General features: G+C 50.8%; 1 protein-coding gene across 3 annotated transcripts in view; it reads left to right on the forward strand.

Moving 5' to 3' along the window:
- UBL7 (ubiquitin like 7) overlaps nucleotides 1-14,369 on the forward strand; it is a 16,723-nt gene extending 2,354 nt beyond the window's left edge. For all 3 annotated transcript variants that reach the window (XM_024761715.1, XM_024761716.1, XM_024761717.1), the window contains exons 2-11: nucleotides 711-923; nucleotides 2,420-2,539; nucleotides 5,980-6,062; nucleotides 7,067-7,151; nucleotides 7,706-7,763; nucleotides 8,489-8,622; nucleotides 8,863-8,912; nucleotides 9,160-9,327; nucleotides 9,821-9,943; nucleotides 12,328-14,369. In XM_024761715.1, coding sequence (XP_024617483.1) covers nucleotides 711-923; nucleotides 2,420-2,539; nucleotides 5,980-6,062; nucleotides 7,067-7,151; nucleotides 7,706-7,763; nucleotides 8,489-8,622; nucleotides 8,863-8,912; nucleotides 9,160-9,327; nucleotides 9,821-9,943; nucleotides 12,328-12,465 — 1,172 coding nt within the window. In that variant the 3' untranslated portion in view covers nucleotides 12,466-14,369. The remainder of the gene's footprint in view (nucleotides 1-710; nucleotides 924-2,419; nucleotides 2,540-5,979; nucleotides 6,063-7,066; nucleotides 7,152-7,705; nucleotides 7,764-8,488; nucleotides 8,623-8,862; nucleotides 8,913-9,159; nucleotides 9,328-9,820; nucleotides 9,944-12,327) is intronic.
- Nucleotides 14,370-23,036: the final 8,667 nt, after the last annotated feature.

Below are 23,036 nucleotides of genomic sequence, written 5' to 3' on the forward strand. Positions count from 1 at the left end.
GAGCCTGTGCTCCGCAGCGGGAGAGGCCACAACAGTGAGAGGCCCGCGTACCGAAAATAAATAAATAAAAAATAAAATGATGGCTTGGGTGGCAGCATGGATATTTGGTAGGGAGAGGCCAGAGGCAGGGAGCTTCTTGTAAAGCTGTGTGGTAGTTAAAGCAAGAGTTGATGAAGAAACACGGAGTGTACATAAGGGAGAGTGTTGGATGATCTCATTTGAACCTCACAACATTCCTATTAGCTGGCATGACATTTTTTTTTTCTTTTTTGCGGTACGCGGGCCTCTCACTGTTGTGGCCTCTCCCGTTGTGGAGCACAGGCTCCGGACGCGCAGGCTCAGCGGCCATGGCTCACGGGCCCAGCCGCTCTGCGGCATGTGGGATCTTCCCGAACTGGGGCACGAACCCGTGTCACCTGCATCGGCAGGCGGACTCTCAACCACTGCGCCACCAGGGAAGCCCCTGGCATGACATTTTTATGTCCACTTTAAAGCTGAAGAAACTGAGGCTTAGAGAGCTGAAGTCCCTTGCTGTCTGTCATAGGATGAGTGAAGAGAGGACCCCAGGTTCTAGTTCTGGCCTCCTGATGCTGCATCTTGCGCTTTTCCAAGTGTCACCCTGAATTACCTCTCATTCAGCCCCCTGGTGGGGTGGGGGCGGTGTAGGGTGGTGGTCTGTCCTTTAACCACTAAGGCTTTGTTCCTTACAGGGAGAAAGAGAGAGCGCGAAAGAGAGAGGATGTCTCTCTCAGATTGGCACCTGGCGGTGAAGCTGGCTGACCAGCCACTTGCCCCCAAATCTATTCTTCGGTTGCCAGAGACAGAGCTCGGAGAATACTCACTGGGAGGCTATAGTATTTCATTTCTGAAGCAGCTCATTGCTGGCAAACTCCAGGAGTCTGTTCCAGACCCCGAACTGATCGGTGAGCCTCTGTGGACTAAGGATGGGCTGCTGCTCTGATCTCTTTTGGGGGAGAATAATTCTGGAATTAAAGGGTAAATTAAGAGTTTGGGATTTGTCTCCTAATGTTAACACTCCAGGGAGTTGATTGTTGTTGGGTGAATAGAAACACAAATCATAATGGAAGTGATTGTTGTTGGGTGAATAGAAACACAAATCATAATGAAACTATTGTTGCCATTTTAGTCCTTCGTTATACTGAGCTACTTTATCACAACATTCCTTAACTATGACATTGTTGAATTATTTCTCTGATAGAGCAAGAGTTTGGGGTAGGGAGACTTCCTTGGTGGTCCAATGGGTAAGACTCCGTGCTCCCAATCCAGGGCGCCTGGGTTCAATCCCTGGTCGGCGAACTAGATCCTGCATGCGTGCTGCAACTGAGAATTCGCATGCCCCAACTAAGAAGCCTGCGTGCTGCAACTAAGACCCGGCACAGCCAAAAAAAAAAAAAGAATTTAGGTTAGGAAGGAGGAGCTGGCTAGGGAAAGCCCCTCAGTATATGGCATTTGAGCTGGGTATTAAGGGGTGGTTAGAAGGATTTTTGGTTGGTTAGAGGTAAGGCAGTGAAAAAGGACAGATGGCAAGGGCATTCTAAGTGGAGGAAGAAGGAATTTAAATATAATTTCTTCCTTCCTTCTTTCCTTCCTTCCTCCCTCCCTCCCTCCCTCCCTCCCTCTCTCCCTCTCTCCCTTCCTTCCCCTCCCTGCGTGGCTTGTGGGATCTTAGTTCCCCCACCAGGGATTGAACCCAGGCCCCGGCAGTGAAAGTGAATATAATTAAATTATATTATAAACTCAATGTCATATAAACTGACAAAATGGTATAAGCTGGCAAAAAGTGTGTTTTCAGTCATAAAAATATGGGGTTCATCCTTTTTTATTGTTGCATTTTCCCATTCATTTAAATCGAGCAGTCTCCATGGTGTTAAGCTCTAGAGTTTTCCTGCATAGATTCTGTGTTTTATCAGTTTGTGCTCGCTAACAGTTGTTATTAAAATGTATTTATTGGGTTTCCCTGGTGGCTCAGTGGTTAAGAATCCGCCTGCCAATGCAGGGGACACGGGTTTGAGCTCTGGTCCGGGAAGATCCCACATGCCACGGAGCAACTAAGCTTGTGTGCCACAACTCCTGAGTCCATGTGCCACAGCAACTGAAGCCCATGCACCTAGAGCCCGTGCTCCGCAACAAGAGAAGCCACCGCAATGAGAAGCCTGTGCACCGCAACGAAGAGGAGCCCCTGCTCGCCTCAACTAGAGAAAGCCCGCCAGCAGCAGTGAAGACCCAACACAGCCAAATAAAAAAACTTAAAAATGTATTTATTAAGTAAGAGTACCTTTAAAAGCATATATCATTCTCTAGCTATCTGTCCAATCAAGATAAGGTTCTTAGGGGACAAAAATCATTTAAATTGTTTTGAGGAGCAAAATATAAATGAACAGTTCTTTTTTTTTTTTAGATCTGATCTACTGTGGCCGGAAGCTAAAAGATGATCAGACCCTTGACTTCTATGGCATTCAGCCTGGGTCCACAGTCCATGTTCTGCGCAAGTCCTGGCCTGAGCCTGATCAGAAACCAGGTGAGAGAGTGCTGTCTGTAAGACAGGCAGGGCTTCTGTAATATCTACAAGGGAAGGAGGGTCTGTGTGTGTTCTTGAGGCAAGGGCCTGGAAGGAGGGTCTGTGTGTGTTCTTGAAGCAAGGGCCTGGGTGGAACAAAGGGGTGATTTACTGAGATGATAATAGAGGATATCTTTATTACTTATTGGATTAGACCACATTGATTAACAGAGTACAATTTTGATCTTGCTGCCAATGCCACTAACAGAAAGGGATTTGTTTCTCTACTTTTAAGTTCATTACCCACTGTTTTAATGGGGTGGGGAGGATGTGTCTATTTAAATTCCTTTAGGGAGTGAACTTTGTATTTCTGTTATTGTTGTTCTCATTAGAAAGAAGCTGGAAACTCCCTGCTTTCCTCTAAATGCTGTAGTGTGCTCTCATGTTAGCAAATCTTCGCACAAACTGTTGCAGGCGGTGATTTGTTCAGTCACCTCACTCCTGCTATACTGATAATTTATTTTCCTGAAGTTTGAAAATGTTTGAGTGGTATGAAAGTAGCTCTTGGAGAAAACATACAAAGCCTCTAATGCTTTTTTGACTTATTAATAAAAGGTGCTGCTTGGAATTTAAATTTTGCATCTGTGTTTTAAAAGCCTCCCCAAAGATAAAGCTAAGCTGTATAAGAGATTAGCTTTGTTAAAAACGGGCAGTTTGACATATTTTAATAATGTTCACGATTGCTTTGACTGGTTATTAGCTTGAAATTTTTCCTCTTTTCAATTCTAAACATAAAGGACAAAAGATCTTCTTTTGTACCCTGATGGGAAGTGAGAAAGAGAAAGGCAGTCTCTGACATCTGGGGGCTGGCCTGGCCTTCAGCTAGGCCTTGAAACATGAACAATTTCACAGGTCACCAACATCTACAAGGCCACTCACTCTGGGACTGTAATGGATCAAGACAAAAACAAGATTCTTCTCATTTCTGAACAGAGACAAAAACATGAACATTGTCCAAACCAGAAAAATGACCAAATATCCCTCTATCCTGGCAATTATGAGTGACTGCTGCTTCTTTACCAATTACAGCTTTCACCTTGCGCTAGTTTTCCTTCCTTCTAGATAAGAATTATTAAGATACGTGATCATAATCATACTTCCTGACAGCCTCTAGTCCAGAGTAAAACCCTGCTTCCTTAAACTTCACCTGCCAAGTCACCCAACCAAAGCCCAAATCCTATAAGTTCTTTCTGACTCCCTCTTATTGAGATGCCCCATGGGTCTCGTGGTGGCATTCTCTCTGTAAGAGCAGTAAACGCAACTTGCTCAACTGTAGGTGTACCCCTCTGATCTTTGGCTGGAGGGGATTGACAGAAGGAAAGTAGCATTTGTTGCTTCTTCCAGCCAGATTGTTTCTCTTTGGTATCTCATTTAATCATTACAGTGGCTCAGCAGGGTAGGGTAACAGCATTAGCATTTTATAGACAAGAAAAAGCGGGTTAGAAAGGTATTTATTCAAGGTCACCTGCTTAGAAAATGACTGTAAGAGCTGGGATGTGAATCCAGGTTTTCCTGGCTCAAGAGCCCATGTTCTTTCCACTGAGCTGGCTGCCTCTCACTTCCAGAGGGTGAAACTAGCTCAGAGATGTTAAAGAGACAAGCATAACTCTTAGCTGATTGTGGGCTTAAGATTTTGAGTCCTTTTCATCCCTCCTTCTGCCTGGAGATTTATTTTTGAAACAAACGGACTTTTTGTTGGGAGGTGAAAATAAACTTTTAGATTTGAAAATAAACTTTTGTGACAGCATTTTGGGTATTTTATCCTTGAGTGTTCTTCCAAAAGGAAGCACATTTCTTTTATCTCCCACCAGATTAGATCCTGTAGGAGGAAAAGGTGTCAGTTTCTTCCTTCCCACCTGGATCCTTTTGGTGGTTCTCCGCAGAGGGTTACAAATTCCTTTAGGATCTCACTTAGGCCTGCTGTTTGAGCAGGGGTGTGTACCCCGGGCTCCAGCCACCAAGAACGACTTACTGTTCCTTCGAAGCACCTCTTCTATTCTTCCATGCCTTTGCACTCGTTCTCACTTAGGCCTGGAATACCTTCTCTTCCCAGTAAACATCTGCTTTACCTTAAATAATCCCTCTCAAACGTTCTCTTCTGGGAGGCAGCTCTGTGTGGGCCTCCCTCTCAGTAATGGCTGTCTGCCTCCATGTTCCTAATGCCCTCGCTGTGGTCCGTGCCTCTGTTGAAGTCCTCAGCATGGTATTTTGTAATTGTGTGTGTGTGTTTAATTCAGTCTCATTTCTCCTACTGTTAAGTTCCTTGATGGCAGGGACACTCACTTTTTGTATTCCTGTGCCTTGCACAAAACAAGATTTACTCCAAAACCATGGAGTAAATGCTTAGCACAGGTTTGTTGAATGAATAAATTAGGTGATTTACTTGAGGTGAATATGTTTCAAAAGAGACAACCCTCATGATTAGAGCTATAGGTAAGGATGTGGTTGCCACACTGAACCCTAGGGATGCTGTTCACCTTGCTCTGGGAATGGTGCGTCTGGATTTGGGCAGTACACAGTCCATATAATCACAAGTAGCCGTTTTGGGTGAGGGTCACCACACTTTTAAAAGTGTGACCCAGGGTGGACTTCCTGCCTACTCCCCCTTCTTTTACCCAAATTTCTTTACCTGTGAGATGGGCTGATGTCCTAAATAGTAAAGTGACCAAGTAAAACTGAGACAACTGCTAAACGTTCCCATGTATATGAGTCATTGTGTCCAAAGATCAAAAAGGAGCTTTGAGTCCCAGTGACATGCTTGTTTTTGGACATGTGATGAGTTTGTTAAGAACCCTAGAAGTACAGTGTTTTCTTGGTCATTGTTGTATTTGTTTTTTTTAATCAAAATAATATTACAGAGGCCTGAAAGAAAATATCCAAAAGAAAAGAGTTACCCCTGATCCTGTCACCCTAGCTTGTTCCCTTCCAGCCTGGGCCCACGTGCACACTGACACACATCACAAAGTTTTACTAGAGAATGCGCATACAACCATGTTCTATTTCTTTCTCTTAACATATTGTGTCAACATAGCTCCATATTGTTCAGATGGCTTGCAGCACTTATTTTAAATCATTGCACAAAAGTCTGCTGGGTTCCTTATACCCTCCTCCTTTTCAAATGTGAAAAGCCTAGAACTCCTGCAGTGGGATATTGGTCAGAACAGTCTCTTTCATGTGGTAAGATTCCCCTCTGCTGGAACTTGAATTTGCTTATCTACTGAAGATACTTGAAAGGAGTGCAGTTCTCACATCTATGACATAAATGCTTTTTTCTGATCGGGTGCCCATTTTTAGTGGGGGGATGAGGGAAGGGAACCTGCACCTGGGCACTTGCTGAAGTGAGGTGCGTCTGCAGCAGGGGCAGGGCCGGGCTGTAGGGTAACTGAGTGTCTTGTCCCCAGAACCTGTGGACAAAGTGGCTGCCCTGCGGGAGTTCCGGGTGCTGCACACTGCCCTGCACAGCAGCTCCTCCTACAGGGAGGCGGTGAGTATGTGCTGAGCCCCCTGCGAGATGCTTGCCAGGCCTGCTCGAGAGGGGTTGAAGTGGTGTAGAGAGGGAGCTGGAAGCCGGTTGCCAAGGCTCCCAAGAGTTCCTTGGGGAGTTTTTGCCATGTCTGTGGGTCTCAGTAGAGCCCTATCTTCCCCCAGAGAGGCTCTCAGCTAGGCATTGTTGACTCCCTCTAATGATAATGATACAACCTCTCCTGACGTTGGCCTCATGGAATGAATATGGTTACAGCAAAGGATGCATATACTGTTTCTGCTGGGCCTCATTCTTTGACTTTGGCTGAACTGCCTGCCCCCCACTCCTTACCAGGATTTCCTCACTGGGAAAATGCACTGATGTCTTTCTATAGGAGAGTCGATAATCAAGATGAATACAGCTGCAGGGCTTCCCTGGTGGTTCAGTGGTTGAGAGTCCGCCTGCCGATGCAGGGGACACGGGTTCGTGCCCCGGTCTGGGAAGATCCCACATGGTGGGGAGCGGCTGGGCCCGTGAGCCATGGCTGCTGAGCCTGTGCGTCCGGAGCCTGTGCTCCGCAACGGGAGAGGCCACAACAGTGAGAGGCCCGTGTACCGCAAAAAATAAATAAATAAAAAAGATTAATACAGCTGCAAACTTCCCAATATATATAAATGTGAAATGGTAATTGTGTGGAGATTGAAAAGGACTTTTGGGATCTAGAGAAACCTTTGTTATTGGGCTTTTAATGAGAGCTTTTATTTTAGAAGCACTAGAGCTGTAAATGGGGGAAAAGACCAGAGATTGAAGGTTTACTGTGCTCTTGCTTTTACACTGTTTGTTTCCCCTCCAGTAAGCCATGATCTCAGAGAAAAAAGAGGTTCATCTGTTTCCTGGGGCTACTGTCCCATTGCGGTGGTGTATGTGCAAGCACTTAGAGGGAGGAAGTACTTCAGCAGAGTGTGGGGATTTGCTGAGTGCATTGAGCTAGTTGGAGTGCTCAGCCCTCCCCACTTCTCTTGCAGGTCTTTAAGATGCTCAGCAATAAGGAATCTCTGGATCAGATCATTGTGGCCACCCCAGGCCTCAGCAGTGACCCCATTGCTCTTGGTAAGTGCAAGGCTGAGCTTAAGGAAATAGGAGCTGTTGGAGAAGGAGAAACCAGGAGGAGGCAATGACCTTAAAGAACCTTTGACCATCTTGTGAAGAATCACTGGTCTTGTGGCTGGAGGGGGAATAATCCAGATGTATTCCATACACCCAGCCCTCCACGAGTTGTCAGTCCCACAGCGAAAATATGGCCTGACTAACATCAGAAATGAGACTGTGAGGAAGCCATGTGAGGGCAGCTGTTAGCCCGAACCACAGCCATCAGGGAAGACTTCCTGCACACCTTGATGGATAAGGGAAGAACCCAGAGATAAGGGGAAGAGAGGCTGGTGTAGTGGTACACAGCATGTAACCTAAGTGCGGGGGGCAAGTAGGGAGCAAGATGGAGAGCACGTCGTTGTGCTCCTGGGGCTTTGTTTCGCCCTCTTCTCGTGAGGGCTGCTTTGTAGTCTTGCGTCCCTGTTAAGCCGGTTGCTCTGAGGCCTGAAAGTCTCTTCTCCCCACTGGATCTGACTAAATTTCCAGTCTCTGAGGTGAGCCCTGTTCTCCTTCAGGGGTTCTGCAGGACAAGGACCTCTTCTCTGTCTTTGCTGATCCCAACATGCTTGATACGTAAGTATACCCATCTTATTAAGGGGACCCTATCTCTCCTCATGGTCGGGCCAGAAACCTAATCGTTGCCCTGGATTCTGCTCTTGCAGCCCATCCCCCAAATCTGTCTTCTAAATGTGTCAGGAGGTGAGAAGGAGCAAGGGCTATGGGGGGAATAACAAGCCCAAGGGCAGGGGCATGCAGAGATGTTGGGATGAAGCAGGTTCTGAGGGAGGTGGCTTTGCAGGCCATGCTCACTTTAGATCTCATTCAGTAGATATTAGGGAGCCGTTGAAGGATTTTAAGCTGGGAAAGACACAGGTGCATACATCCCAAAATTTTAGAGCTGGAAGGGATAGTAGAGGTTGTGTCCCCTTATTTGCAAGTGAAGAAAACATCCAAAGCCTGGAATGACAAGGGACCTGTCAAAGATTGCCCAGTGAAGTAGTGGTGGAGTCCAGACCAGAAACTGACCCCTGAGCCTCCTGGGCTGTGCATGTCCCATCATGCATTGCCAGAGGGGAAGGTGAAGCATCTGCAGGGGGGCCCGGGGGTGAAGGCCTCGCTGTTCCTGGGGACAGAGCAGCAGGGGCACAAGCCGACTGGAGGGAAGTGCTGAAGACTGGGAAATTGAAGGGCAGGCGTGGGTGACTTGATTGCTGTTAGGGGCACCCAGAATCCCTGTCGTGGCCAAGGGTGCTTTTTCCTTCTTAGTCACACTTGGGTTTCTTCCTGCCCCATCTCAGGTTAGTGCCTGCTCACCCGGCTCTGGTCAATGCCATTGTCTTGGTTCTGCACTCGGTGGCAGGCAGCACCCCACTGCCGGGGGCCGACTCCTCTTCCCGGGGTATGCCCTCCAGCTCGTACCGGGATATGCCAGGTGAGCCCCAGGACAGTGGAACACAGGCCCCCTCGGGAGCGGGCAGTGGTCCAGGGGTTTGCTTTACTCAGCAGCTATGTATAGTGCTGGCAGAGGGCGTTCCTTGGGAACTCTCAATTTGAGTCAAGGAGTGCATCTGTCCTGTAATTTTCCAAGGGGAGAGATGAAAATATGAATTTGGAGAGTAACTAGAGCTGAGATTCTGGAGCTGCGCCTGTGCCTCTGTTCTCCCTCCTCCAGGTGGCTTCCTGTTTGAAGGGCTCTCTGATGATGAGGATGACTTTCACCCAGTAAGTGGCCTGGCTGCCTGCCATTCGGGGGAGATGGCGCTGGGGATGCACCCCTCCCTGGGACCTGGCACGCCCCGGCTGGGTGGTGATCGGGAGACCCTTTGGTGACCCAGCTATGTCATACTATTGCTGTCTGAACCTGGCAGCTTGGGGAGGTTCCCCAAGAACTGTTCCTGGAACGGGGGTGGGCTTCATCGGAGAACGTCACAGGGCTGCTTCCCTGATTCTTGGTGCCTCTCTTGTTCAGAGCGCCAGGTCCACGCCCTCGAGCAGCACACCCAGCTCCCGCCCAGCTTCCCTGGGGTACAGTGGAGCTGCCGGGCCCCGACCTATCACCCAGAGCGAGCTGGCCACCGCCCTGGCCCTGGCCAGCACTCCGGAGAGCAGCTCTCACACGCCAACTCCTGGCACCCAGGTATGGAGAGAGGGCGGGAAGATCAAGGCCAGGCCCCTAAGGGAGAAGGTCCCAGTGGCGACCTTCCCGTCACCAGCCTTTAGGGCTTAGAAGTCTGGGGTTCATCACGGGAAGTCTGATTAACTCCTGCCAGCACTTTGGAAGAACCTTCCGTCACATAAGACACCCTCACTTGTCCCTGAAAGTGGCCAGACATCACAGGCTTAAGCATTCCTGGTGACGGTCACTCCAGCTTGCAAGGCCATCTGTCCCAGTGCTGGGTCCTAGGCTAGGTCGGGGGCTCCATTCCATCTCCCTGGAGCAAAAGAGAACAGAACCTTTCCCGCCCACATAGAGAGCTTTTGGGTACCTCTGTGTGGTTGTCTCATGCAGGCCCCTGCTGGGAGGCAGTCGTGGGGCACCCAGGGGCACCCTGGGTGATGTGACAGCAGTGGGTATGTGCTGGGAGACTGAGGTGTCTCTGAGCGTGGCGCTGACCCTGGTTTGTCTCTAGGGCCATTCGTCAGGGACCTCCCCGGTGTCATCCGGCGTCCAGTCAGGGACGCCCATCACCAATGATCTCTTCAGCCAAGCTCTACAGCATGCGCTGCAGGCCTCCGGGCAGCCCAGCCTTCAGGTCAGTCTTCCCCACTCCTGATGTTCACATGGCTTCTTAGTTACTTTGGACACTGAGCTTTCTTCTGCTCTCTGGAGGCCCTTCCCACTTGGCCTGCTTTGCTCCAGGAACAGCTGGGGCGTGGCAGTGTGACAGGAGAGGATGCTCCCAGCACGGGCAGTTGTCCCTGTGGCTTCCACTCCTGCACCCAGTGACCACGGCCTGGCGCCGCTGACCACCTGGCTTGAATCCTTGTGGCAGTTTTAATTGAAGAGACAACTCATCCATTCTGTGAGCGGTGACTGAGCCTTGAGCACGTATATACCGGGCCTGGGTCCAGCTCCTGGGGTAGAGACGAGCCAGTGCTCATCCCTGCCATGGAGGGGTGCCAGGCAGTTACTGCAGTGAGGGAGCAACAGGGTGAGAAGCCCAGCCCAGGCTTGAGGTGAGGGCCTAGGTCAGGGAAACCTTTTCTGAGGAAGGGGTGTTTGGACTGACTGTCAAAGAATTAGTTAGAGGTTAGCCAGGCAGGGAAGGGGTGTTTGGTTGAGGGGACATGGTGTCCAGGTAGACCCAGCCACCTGTTTGAGTGAATGTGGAGGTACAGGTGACAAAACTCAAATAGGCAAGCCCAGAAGGCGGTGTCCTTGTGGGGAGGATCCTGAGATGGAGCCAGAGTAAAGGAGAGCAGGAGCCTGAGTGTGAGGGCCTCATTGGGTGCCTGCGTAAGGAGATTAGTCTTGTCCTGTGGTCACCAGGGAGCCATGGAAGATTTTAAGCAGCGAGTGACACCATCTCCCCTGCCTTGCGGAATGTGGAAGCTTAGCTAGCAGCTAAGTGCATGACCCAAGGGGTTCACATTCTACTGCATGCCTCTGTGCACAGGCTGTTTGCTTCACTCTCTTTCCTTTGCTCCTAAGCCTGGGGCATGAAAGTCATTTCTGGAACTTGTCCACGGTCATCAAGCCATTAAGTGATAGAGACAGGGTCAGGCCCGAGTGGTTTTCGGCAGCCCACATGGCCCTGGTGGACAGTGAGAGGAACGGGAGCAGGACCCGTGGACAGCTGGTCTTTTCCATTCCTTCATCTTCCCCATCCTGATGCCTGTTCACTCTGCTCTCCAGCTCAGAAGCTTTCATGTGTCTCCCTGGCCTGTAACATGAGTTTGAGTTGGTTTGTGCAGTTTTTTAAAAGCCCAGCACATCCTCACCCTTGCCTGCCTACTTCTCTGAATTTGCATTTCATCCCCACTGCCTTCTCCTTCCCATAGTGTGAACACGGCCTTTTCCCTCAGGTGTGTACTTCCTTCTGCATGGGATAGAGATATTGATGAAGCTTTGAAAATATGAAATTTCTTTAAACTCTTAGGGTAGAGAAGGACTTTCATAGCTGAAAGTCAAAATCGAGGAACCATTGTATAAAGAGTAAAAGATATTTTGAGTTAATAAATGTGAATGTTGCTGCATAGCAAATCAAACCCAACCAACCAACCAACCAAAAAAAAGAGACGTCTGAAAGCTAATAACAAACTGGGCAAGAAATCTGCACGTATCAGACAAAGGGCAAAACCTCCCTGAACTATAGAAGTTCTTGTGGTTTAGGACCAAGAACGCCATAGAAAAATGGGCAAAAGACATGAACAGACTATTCATGAAGAAGGAAGTACAGATGGCCCTTAAAGCTGTGTAATTCCTTGCAGTCCCATTTCTCAAAATTTATCCTGAAGATGTATGTGCATGTAGAAGATGAGATTTGTACACAACCAGTCACTGCAGTGTTGTTTGTAATGGCAGAGACTGGGAACAGCCCAGTTGTACATTTCAGGACATCCACAAGTTGGAATGTTATACAGTTATTAAAAAGTTCTTTATGTATTGGCATAGGGAGCTCTCTAGGATACATTAATATGTTGGGGGAATAAAAGGAGGGGTGTAAGGAAAGGGTAAATATAGGAATATATATTCGTATTTCTTCAAAGAAAATAAAATACGTTATCGGGGTGGGGAGGGGAGTAGATGAGAGCGAGACTTTTCACTGTGTATCATAGTGAAAAGCGAAGTTAATTTAAAAATGTACCCACCCACCCGTTTGTGTGTGTGTCTATACATACAGCAGGAGAAAGAAACTTAATCTTTTGAAATTTAGACATTGAGTACTTTGTGATTTCTCTTTTGATCCTTATGTTACATTTTCCCCTTTTTTATTGGAAAGACTTTTACTGTAACTTGTTCTCTAAACCCTCAGCCTCTCTTGTAGTTCTCCTAGAAGCGCTGTGTTGTATGGAACTTCACATCAGCAACTTTACTGAGGGAACCCACCTTTCTCTCTCCCCCTGAAAGGACAGACATAAGCAAGTCACTGTAGGAGCCTAACTAACAGCTTCTGCCTGTCCTGTCTTTCTGCAGAGCCAGTGGCAGCCCCAGCTGCAGCAGCTGCGTGACATGGGCATCCAGGATGATGAGCTGAGCCTGCGGGCCCTGCAAGCCACTGGGGGGGACATCCAAGCGGCCCTGGAGCTCATCTTTGCCGGAGGAGCCCCATGAACTCCCTGCTCCTCCTGAGCCCCCAGCAAACTGCCAAGGCCGCTGCCCATGGGAAGCACTCTTGAAGGTGCCCCATCCCTCCTCTCCCCAATACACCTGATGGTCGACCTTCTGCTTTGCCCAGTGCTTGGCCTTTCTGGCTGATCTGAGCTGGTAGAGGCAGTGGGGCAAGCACGGTGTGCAGGTTTTGGTGCCGTGGCATCAGGGAGCACAGCTGGTCCCTGCTTCTGGGCCCTGGGTGGAGAACTTTAGATCCACATCCTGATATGCTGCGTGATGCCCACGCTGGTTTTTTGGCAGAAGTTTCCAGTGGTAGCCCCCAGAGCCTTTGGTGCTTTGGGTGTGGCATCCTCAGGATGTGCCCAAGGACTGCTGCCCAGTCTCCATGTGGCTGCTGTGTTACAGCTGTGGCCAGAAGAGGCTGTGCTTCTGAGGTGACCGGTCTCAGGAGGGGCCAGGTGGACTTCCGGGGCAGCAGGTCGGGGAAGCTCACCCTCCACATCACTCCCCCTCCCAAAGGCTTTCAAAAGATTTCTTGTCCCTCCCCTGGCCTAGTCTCACCAGGCACTCTTTGATGGCCTGTTCTGTAATGATGCCAGAATCCAGGCCTCAGAGCCATGCCAGGAGGCAGGGCCCTCTTCTCTCTCCTGAAGATGTAAATACAAGAGCCGTTAAATAACAATACTAAACACCAACACCAACACAAACAGGGCCCGGCTTTCATACTGAAGAGAGGGCACGAACCCCCAAGCTGCTGCTCCATCTGCCCGAGCTCTCGTTCCCCTGGCACAGTGTTCCCTGGCACGTCGCAGACATGTCCAAGTTGAGCGAGTGGGTTTCATGTGCTTTGACTACTTTGTCAGGAGAAAAATCCTTCAGCTGGTGTCTCGGTGGGAAGTTGCTCAGAGGTCTGCTCCTGCTGTGTCCCTTTGCCAGAGGTTTCATCCACAGCATCCACAATCACGGTCATTCGTCTTCTGCTTGTCACTCCCTGGGACAAAAGTTTTACCACTGATAAGGACTGCCTACTCTGTCCTTTGTTCCCCAGAGCGTTTACCCCTTGGCCCCCTTTCTGTCTTGAGGGACCACACAGAACAGGCCTGCTCCCTCTGCTCTGTGAGCTGGGCTCCGTGAGTTCAGGAGAGTGGTAGCAATTCATTTGCCCTTTGACCTGTCCTCCTGGTTTTGGTCCCCAGCACGTCCTGTTTCTCTCTCTGGATGACCGCCAATCCATCAGTGATACTCTTAAAGAGAGGTACTTGGGAGGCCCCACTATTCCAGATATGGCCTGAACCGCAGGCCATATCTGGAATAGTGGCCTGCCAGAAAATGTGAAGTCTCCACATTTCCCTCTCCATCCTAGAGTTAACGTTGAGGGGTGTTTGAATTGGCTGAAAAGACTCAGAGCTCACCAGGCTTCTTGGTGCCAGGTCTCTTTGTGCCTCAGTGGTCTGCCTGGAACCCAGCTGCCTCTTCGTGGTCAGGAGCAAAGACCAGGAAGCTCTGTCTTTGAACCCGCTGTCTCTGGTTTGTGATGGGAACAAAGGCCAGTTCCATCCTCACAGGCCTGCCGTGGTCAAATGGGGCTGACACAGCCCTTCCCGTCCCCGTGATACAGACTGCCTAGGGCTGATTTCCATTCTGTGGCAACTTGCACCCTGCCTCCAGGGACTGTGCTGGGGCTCCTTAATTCCCCCGGCCCATTATGCTGCGAAGCTCTTGGGTGACCTTGCCCTGCCCCTGGAACTGACTCCCAAATACCAGTTATACTGTTTCCCAGAATTGAACGGTCCCCACGATTTCCCTTTCCCTTCTTTGTCAGCTTTTTCCTCCAGGGTCTTGGCATGTTGGCTTTGCTTCCTGTAGCCATGTTTTAAATAATATATGTTGAGTCTGGTAAGTTCCTCCACCGAGCCTGGGGCTTTCCATGGGCCAAGGACTCCTTCCTTGCCATTGTCTGCTTTACCCTTTCAACAAACATTCATTCAGTCTCTGCCTTGTGCCAGGTAAACATGACAAGGTCCTTGGTCTCACAGAGCCATGCCATTGGGAAGACAGACCAACAGGTGTTTACACTAAAGCCTGATGAGAGTGGGCCAGGCAGGTCCTGTGGGCTTGGAGCTCATAGGAAGGGGCACTCACTTGGGTTAGGGTGGGGCTGTGTGTGAGGGAGAGCTGCTTGGAGAAGGTGGCGTCTGACTTGAGACCTGCAGGAGGTGAGGAGGAATTGGGCAGGGAGGTGTACGTGCAGGGTGGGCTGGGAGAGGAGAGGACACAGCTCCTGGAGCCCTGTGTGTGAGGGTGGACTTCAAGGTAGGCAGAGGCTAGATCACTTTCAGCTATGCAAGGAGTTTGGACTTATCCTAAGGACAGTGGGAAGTCACAGGAGAATTTGAATCAGGGGAGAGAGTCAGGCTTGCATCTTAGAAAGGCAGCTGGCTGCTGTGTGTGAATAGATGGGGAGTGGGGCGAGCTTGAGGAGGGGAGACCAGCGAGGAAGCTGTGATCCTCTTAGAACTGACAGTGTGTGACGGGCAGTATGGCAGCTGGGGAGGAGAGGAGTGGGGGGGGGCGGGGAGACTTCAGGAGTTAGTGTTGATAGCACATCTTGGGAAAGGTGAGTGTGTTATGATTAGCTCCATTTATCCGATGGAGACACCAAGGAGGAGAGGTGAGATCATCTGTGCACAGTCTCATGGTGGGGCAGTGGGCAAATCGGCCTTGGAAACTCAGGTCTGTCTTACTCCAGAGGCGGCACCCTTCCTGCTGCTGCCTTCTGAGTGTGGAGAAGTGGGAGGCAGTGTGTGGGTCTCATCAGGCTGAGGAACTTGGGCTTCATCCTGAAGGCAAAGAGCACCCCTAGGATGGCTCTAGGCAGGGCAGTGGAGGACCAGACTCGTGTGTGAGAGAATCTGACAGCTGCGTGGAGGCTGGATTTGTGGGAAGTGAGATTGGGAGTGGGAGACCAGCTAGGAGGCCCATTGCCTCCGGTTGGGACACAGTGGGGGTCTCGACTAGAGCTGCAGTGGGGGAGCTGGGAGGAGGAGAGAGAGGTGAGATGTGAAGGACTCGATCGGGGGGCAGGCAGGTTGTGAGTGGGTAGATGGTGGTGCAGCAAGAATGAGGGAGTGGGGGTGGGATCTGGAGTGCAAGACCAGTTTTGGAGATACTGAGCTTGAGGTGCCATGGGACGGCCAGGTGGGGATGTCTTGTAGACAGGTGGAAGTTTCTAGGATGGAGATAATGATCAGGAATTTTCAAGTTGAAGGCTGGGCCTGTGTCAAGTGCAAAGGGAATCCAACTTTCCGGGGAAAGGTAGAGGAAAAGGGATGCCCACTAAGGAGTTAGACTTTCTAGGAGATAGTGCCTGATGGGCATGGGCGTGGAAGGGGGAGATTTGCTGCCTCTGGGAAGGCGAGAGCAGAGGTCATCAGAGCTGACGGAGTGCAGAGAACTGGACAGTGGGGCATGGTCAGTGGTGTGGAATGCCACAGAGAAACGTAATCAGGGGCTGACCTTTGACTTGACTCCTTTAGCCATGGTGACCTTGGGGACGTATCACAGAGCTCAGTTGCAGGGGTTGAGGCCTTGAATAGGTGGGAGCAGTGGAGGCAGGGAGGGCAGAGAACTCCGGAGTACCTTTCCAGTGAGAGGGTAGTTGGAGGGGAGATGGGATTGAGAGTGAGCTTTTGCAGTTCAGCAGAGGTGAAGTTGGAATTGATCACGAGAACTTTTCTAGGAAGCTAAGGGGAAAAAAAAGGAAGAGACCCCAAAATAGAATATGCAAATATGCAGAGATGGGTGAGTTTTCTGAACAGATCCCTTCTCCTGATATAACTCAAATTTGGCTGGGCTGGCATGGGCTGGGCTGGCACAGCTTGCTGGGCACATGGGCCTGGTTCTGCTCCTTGCCTCAGCCCCATATGGCCTGGGCCCCCGACCAAGCTCTGAGTCCTACCCTGAGGTGGCCTCTTGTTGACTCTGCCACAGACTGGCAGTGAATGTTGGGTGGGGGTGGGGGTGGGGTATTTAGGCTTCCCTCTATCTGCTTACCCAGGCTCTGCAAACCCCCTCTGGCCCTGGGCTGGGGTCGGGTCAGCTTGGCTGTGGCCCTGGTTTCCCTGGGCTCAGCCGCGTTTGGCTCCTGTAGCCTCTGCAGTTGCTGGTGACAGAATTCGGCCTCTATGCTTGAAATGCATTTTGCAGAGACCCAGGCACTGCCCTATTCTACCTTGGCAAAAGCGGCTCACAGCAATGCAGTGCAATGGTGCTCACTTATCAAGCACCCTCTCTGTGCCAGTCATTGAGCTAGGCATCAATATGCCATCTCAGTTGGTCCTCATAACAACCCTGAAAAGTAGACATTATTATCCCCGTTTACAGATGAGTGCTTCCTGTTAACCGGACGTGACTGTGCTGGGAAACTGGTCTTTCTAGGACTTGGGTGGGATTGTATCAGCACAATTCCATCAGTGCACCCACCTGGGACCTTGTGCCTGGCTGGCAGGTCGGAAGCTACTCAGAGGGACTGAGGGTCTGTTCACCACTCATCCTTCCTGGAAGTGGCAGCTTGAGTCCTGGAGGGAAATCAGGCTTCTATGTCAGACTGACTGAGCTGTAGGTCTCTTTTCCCCAGAGAACCTAACCTCGGAGCCTCAGTTGTGTCCTGTTTGATATTTTCCCTCAATTTATATAAGTGGATGTTGACAACGTGTATATCTGAGATGCCAAGGCACTCAGAGCTGGACTGGTGAATGCTCTAGATGACCGAAAGAGTCAGGATCCTGACAATTGGGCGTCCCTAGCAAGAGGGACAGGAACAGGGACACCGAGGTCCTGTGGTGGGGACTGGAAAACCATTTGCTCTTCTGCGGGATGGGGTCTCATTTCTTCCCCTCTTGAACCCAGATTCACGCTCAATCTTTCTCAGCCAGTATCTCAGAAAGCCACTGCTGGTAGATGGGAATGGCTCAAGGATGACCCTAGGCTAAGATCAACAGGATTTAACAGCCCGGTGTCTCAGCCCAAGGAGGCAGTGCCTTTGGAGGGGCTGTAGTAGGAGCGAAGAAGTCTTTCCAGCCCTTTACTCCTCCACCTCTCTTCTAAGTGCTGTGTTCTGATCTGACACCGACCTTTGAAGGAGATGGTCATAAACCAGACTGCCTAGCACCTAGGACAGTCTCAGCAGAAGTTTGTTAAATGACTGGCTGATGATGTCCTAGGAACCAACCAGGATTAGAGAGACCAAGCAAAGCCCCACGAGGGACCTAGTTGGAACTGGGGTTATTTACCCTGAAAAAGAAGTAGATTTAGAAGGACATGACCTCTGTGTTGAAATCCCTGAAGGGCTCTATTCCAGGAAGAGGGATTAGACGTGGTCTGTGTAGCCTTGGAGGATAGGTTTAGGACCGATGGGTAGAAGTCTTCCACTGGGGAAGAAGACTTTGTGTCAGAGCTAAACAAGAGGGGCAAGGCTGCCTTGTGGCTAAGCTCATCGCCACTGGAGGTATGTTAGCAGAGGCTACATGACGTCCAAAAGGGCTGTTTGAGGGGCTCCCAGGTTGGACTGAATGACCTCTGAGAGTTACTTCTGACCCCAAGAATTGGGATTCTTGGATCACGGTATCCATGAAAGAAAGTGAACCGTTTGTGGGAAACCACATGTCTGCATGCATTTCTTTTCCTCACTCAGGTGGCCCCAGCAGGCCCAAGGATCACATCAGAATTGGGTGGGTCCTGCGACGCCTTCCATCCTCCAGAGATTTAAAAGCATGTTTATTTCAGCCTACAAACAAGAAGGAAATGCAGAAGATAGAATGAGAAAGCTTTGTCTACTCTGGTCCAGATAGGAGATAGAAGAACTGCTGATTTAGCTCCTTTTTCTCATTTTGTAAACAAAGAAATGGAGGCCTGGCCTGGGGTAGGGTCTTGCTTAACTTGGGTCAGTGATCAAGCTGGGGCTTGATCTTTGGCCTCCCAGCCATGTCTGGTCAGGAGACTTCATTAGTCTTGATGGGTTCCGCGTGACTCCTACAAGATCCTGCTCTACCTCAGGGCTTGGGCACTGAGAATGGAGGCTCAGAGATGGATTTTGAGTGGGGCGGGCAGGAGAGGGAGTAGGGTGGAGTGGAGGGAGGAGTTTGTCTCCAGAAAGGCTTGGGAGTGTATATAGTTGACCCTTGAACAAGCAGGCTTAGTGGTGCTGACCCTCTGTGCAGTCGAAAATCCACGTATAACTTACAGTCTGCCCTCGGAAACTGCTGTTCTGCATACGAGGACTGAACTGACCGGGCATAGGACTGTGTAGCACTGTAGCTTCTATTAAAAAAAAAAAATCCACGTGTAAATGGACCCACGCAGTTCAAACCCATGTTGTTCAAGGGTCAAACTGTGTTACCTACACGCTTGGTCTCTGCTAAGACTCTGTTCTTAAGTGGCCACCAGGTGGCACTCCCGCCACAAGCCCAGTGACATTATGGGCAGAGTTTTGGGGCTAGGGATACCAGGCTGCCCTTGGAAGCCATGAGAGGACTTACCATGTTTTGGAGTGAGCTGAGTGCCCTGACAGAAGGAGAAAAGGTCTCTCTTCTGCCAGTCTCCTGTTGATCACTGAATATCCCCCTGTGGATTTTTACTTTTTGTCTCTCAACTTGGCCGACCAGACTCCGATCTTAGCAGTTTAGGGTAGGGCCAGTCAAATAAAAATGCATCTAGAATGACTAGGACAGAGAACAGAGATCCAGGAATGGGATGCTGCTGGGAAGTATTGACCCTCAGAGCTAAGAAAGGTGGTGGCAATTCTGAGAAGTTCTTCATTTAGGGTGGCTCTGAGCTGGCCTAGAAGGAAGAGGCAGCCTGGGGTAGGAGGGGAGGGGCAGGCACTAGAGGGGACATCCTGTCAGAGGTTTAGGGGTGGGCAGACCACTGAGAGAAGGGTGAGATGTGGTATTAGCGTCTGTATGAGCCAAGGTGGTTTCCTCTGCGTGCCTCGCTTGGTCCAGCCCTGAGCCCTTACATGGTCTTTCATGAGTTGGGCCAAGTCCAGTGGTAGCTGAGGCTATTATGACCATGCCTGTGCCTGTGAGACAGGGGCCTACACACCATGAGCACACAGGAAGTTGGAATTCCCAGATGTGGCCTACATGACCATCAATATCTTAATTTTGAATTATTTGCAAATATTTTAAAATTGGGAGTTTCAACAAAAACTCATTTTTAGCTTCTCTTGAAAGATCAGCTGTCTGTCATACTGAGTGTACTTTCCCATGGCCCCCAGGGCTGGAGCTGTCTACAGCCGCCCTGTAGACAGATCACCCTGGTCTCTCTGCCCCTGCAATGGGTGGTGGTGGTGATGGGGGGACAGGAAGAGTTGGCTATTATTAGAAGCTGCAGGTCCTAGGTGGGCACCAAGCTCTGAGGCTTCATGAAGGGGCTGTTGTGGGCTTGGGCTCCTTATACCTCCCACAGGCCTCTTGTTAGGGGTGGGTCACTCCTTTGAAGACCAGGTGTAGCCATGGGATCAGTGCTGAGGAGGGGGTCAGAGGAAGCCTGGAGTGTGAGGAATGCTCTGAGTATGGCCCTAAAAGGCCTTACTTGGAAGGCTGGGGAAGGCTTCCAGGGCCTCTTGCGGCTTTGGGACTTCAGGTCTATGTGTGTCCATTTCTCTGACTCCCCAAGGGGCTTCTTGGATTTGGCTGTGCCTCCACTGCCCACAGGGAAGACCTCTACAAGGTAGGTTTCTCCTAGATAGAAGCCCCCGCATCATTTCTTTCTCACAGCCTCCTCCCCCTATTCCCCCCATGTGGAGTGGCAGGGAAGGGGAAGGCAGGAATGTGCCTCCCCCTCAGACCTGTCAGCGTCCACATCTGTTGCTTCCTCTGCTGATCCATTTCCCATCATTGACTCTGAGTGTGGATTGTGCCCCTGTCCTTGGTTCAGGCCCAAAAGCCAGCCTTGGGCCCCACTGAAGAAGGCAGGCTCCTGTCACCACCTACACCATTCTGGTTTGATTTCCCTGTGCTACCTGAGGCAGGCAAGTCCACGCCAAACACTGGTCCTGTGCTCTCCTCACCCTGGGTACCCGTTCTCCTTCATGCCCTTACTCTAGTTGCACTCTTCTGCTATAGAGTTACTGTCCCAAATCACTTTCATGGGCTCGCTTCTCACCTCCCCTGGCTGCCTGTAGCCAACCAGGAGTGGGCTGCCATCTGGTGCTGGCCCTTTGCCCTTAGATTGGCTGGCTCGGGGTGTCCATTGGGGTGAAGCAGGTGCTGAGATGAGCGTGGAGGAGCCCAGCCAGAGGCCCTCCCTGTAACATGAGGTGGGACAGTCTTCAGCACTACCCCCTCACCCTCACCCCAGCCTGGAAAAAAATTCCCTGGAACCTGCCCCAGTTTCCATCTGCTGCCCTGTTTCTTGGGAGGCTGAGCCCAGCCCCTGACCTGCCCTCCTGTTCAGCACCTGGTAACCTGGGCCCCTGTCTGGGTCTTTCTGAGGATCGTTTGGATCCAGCCACACACAGGAGGCAGTAGCAGAAGGGTGCGATGCATTGAGAGCATTATGATATAGAAGATAAGGGTGTGGGCCCCAGAGAGACTGCCTGGGCTTCAGTCCCAGCCCTTCACTAATGAGCTGTGTGACCTTGGCCACATCTCATCCCCTCTCTGTTCCTTGGTTTCCATGTTTGCAAAAGGAGCCAAATAATAGCACCTACCTCTTAAGCTTGCGAAGATGAAATGAATTAAAACGAGGCTATGAAACGTTCACGGCACATAGTAACCTCAGCATCAGCTATTGCTACTGGAGTCAGAAAACCCAGGTTCCCATCATGGCTCCATCAGCTGAGCTTGGGGAGATCTCTCGCCCTCCCTGTGCCTCAGTTTCCTTCTCTCATATAGGGATGTGCTGCCTCGCTCACTAAGGGAGAGAATGTAGGACTGGCAGGGAGAACGTAGGCGGAAGTGGGTTGTGTTGTGAGTTGCTGTGCACGTGGGCAGTGTTATCAATTCTGAATTCTCAGTTCTTAAAGGCAGGGCAGGCAATTTCTTAATTTGCTTACCTTGCAGAGAGGGCAGGCACTGGGGGTCATAAAGTTCAGCAGATGAGGCTGGAAACAGAGTGTCAGTCTTGGAGGCCAGCCTGGGCCAGGACGTGCTGCTGGCTTCAGGGCCACAGGCTTGGGTATAGGACTGGGGAGGGGCCGTTCGACTGTCCACAGCCTCCCTCTCTTTGTGGCAGTGAACCTCTGGGCATCATGGCGCTGTTGGCCCTACCCAGCAGGCCAGGAACCTGGTCCTGCACTATCTCTGGAGGCATCCTGATTTCACCTTTTGGCTTGTTGGGGTATCTTAGGAGTACTTATGGAAGAAAGAAGGGATAGCTGGAAACAAAATATGGAATGGTAAGGCAGAACTTCCCGGTGATAACCTTTTCTTGGCTGTGGAGCTGGACAGAGGGCTGGAGCTGGGGCTGGGGCCAGGGCAGCCTGTTCCCTGTCTTTGGTGGTGTCTGCACTATGTGAATCGAGTCCAGCTAGGTGTGTGTGTCTTGGAGGCCCCAATGCCCCTCTGCTCCTTCCTCCTCAACCTGTCTTCTCTCCGTGCAGTCCACCTGGGGATAGACATCCAGTAAGCACTGGATAAGTGGATTTCCCATCCATGGTTACCTTGGGCCGAAACAGAGATGGAGGGTCTGGACCCTCTCTGGTTTGAGGGAGAGGAGACTTCTTTACAAAGGGCAAACACGTGGCTCTGAAAAGATGAGCTGATGGCAGAGCTTCCTGGGGCTGTTCAGATAACTGCAGAGGGACTGGGCCGGACCCTGCCGGGGGTCACCACCAGGTCATCAGGTTGCCTGCACAGCTGAGCCCTATGCATCCTGTGGGCAGAGATCGCTTAAAGCTGGTCTGATTCTGCCTCCCCAACAGTGAGTCCTGGGCATGCAGGATGCTCCCCTCTCTTTCTACTTGGGGAAGGGGACTTCTTAATTATATCCCCCTCCACTCACATGGAAATGAGTTTGGATTTTCTGAGCATACACCAGCTGGCTGGGGGGGAGGCAGCCCAGAAGGCTGCTGCTGGCTGGGGAAGGGAGGAGAAAGGAGAGGAGGGAGCCAGGCCAAGATGAAAATCCCGTGTTCTCACAGCAGAGCAAGGATGGGGCTCTGAGTGCTCCCCACAGGTTACTGACCCTTTGCCTGAAACCCACCCCCCCTCCTTAGGGAAAAGCATCTTGCTCCTGCTTATAGGCTCAGAGGAGCTGTTATCCACTCAGGCCAGTCCATCCTCTGAGCACTACAGCCTTCAGGGTCCAAACACTTAACTGACCATTAGCAAGGTTGTGCCCTCAGGAGAGGTCCTCCCTGACTTCTAGGCCAATCCTTTTATGGGGTGGGGGGAGTGAATCTAAGGCCCTGAGAGGGGACAGGACCTGGAGCCGATCACAGAACACCACAAGTCTGCCTTGCTTCCCGCCCACCCGGGTTCTCCCCGTGGAGTTGCCCAGGAAGAGGTGGTGAAGGTTCCTCGGGCGGTGGTCACTGCGCCCCCCTTGGCCAGCCGGGAGGCGAGAAA

This window comes from Neophocaena asiaeorientalis, unplaced genomic scaffold (assembly GCF_003031525.2).
Source record: "Neophocaena asiaeorientalis asiaeorientalis breed wild unplaced genomic scaffold, Neophocaena_asiaeorientalis_V1.1 scaffold54, whole genome shotgun sequence".
NCBI lineage: Eukaryota > Metazoa > Chordata > Mammalia > Artiodactyla > Phocoenidae > Neophocaena > Neophocaena asiaeorientalis.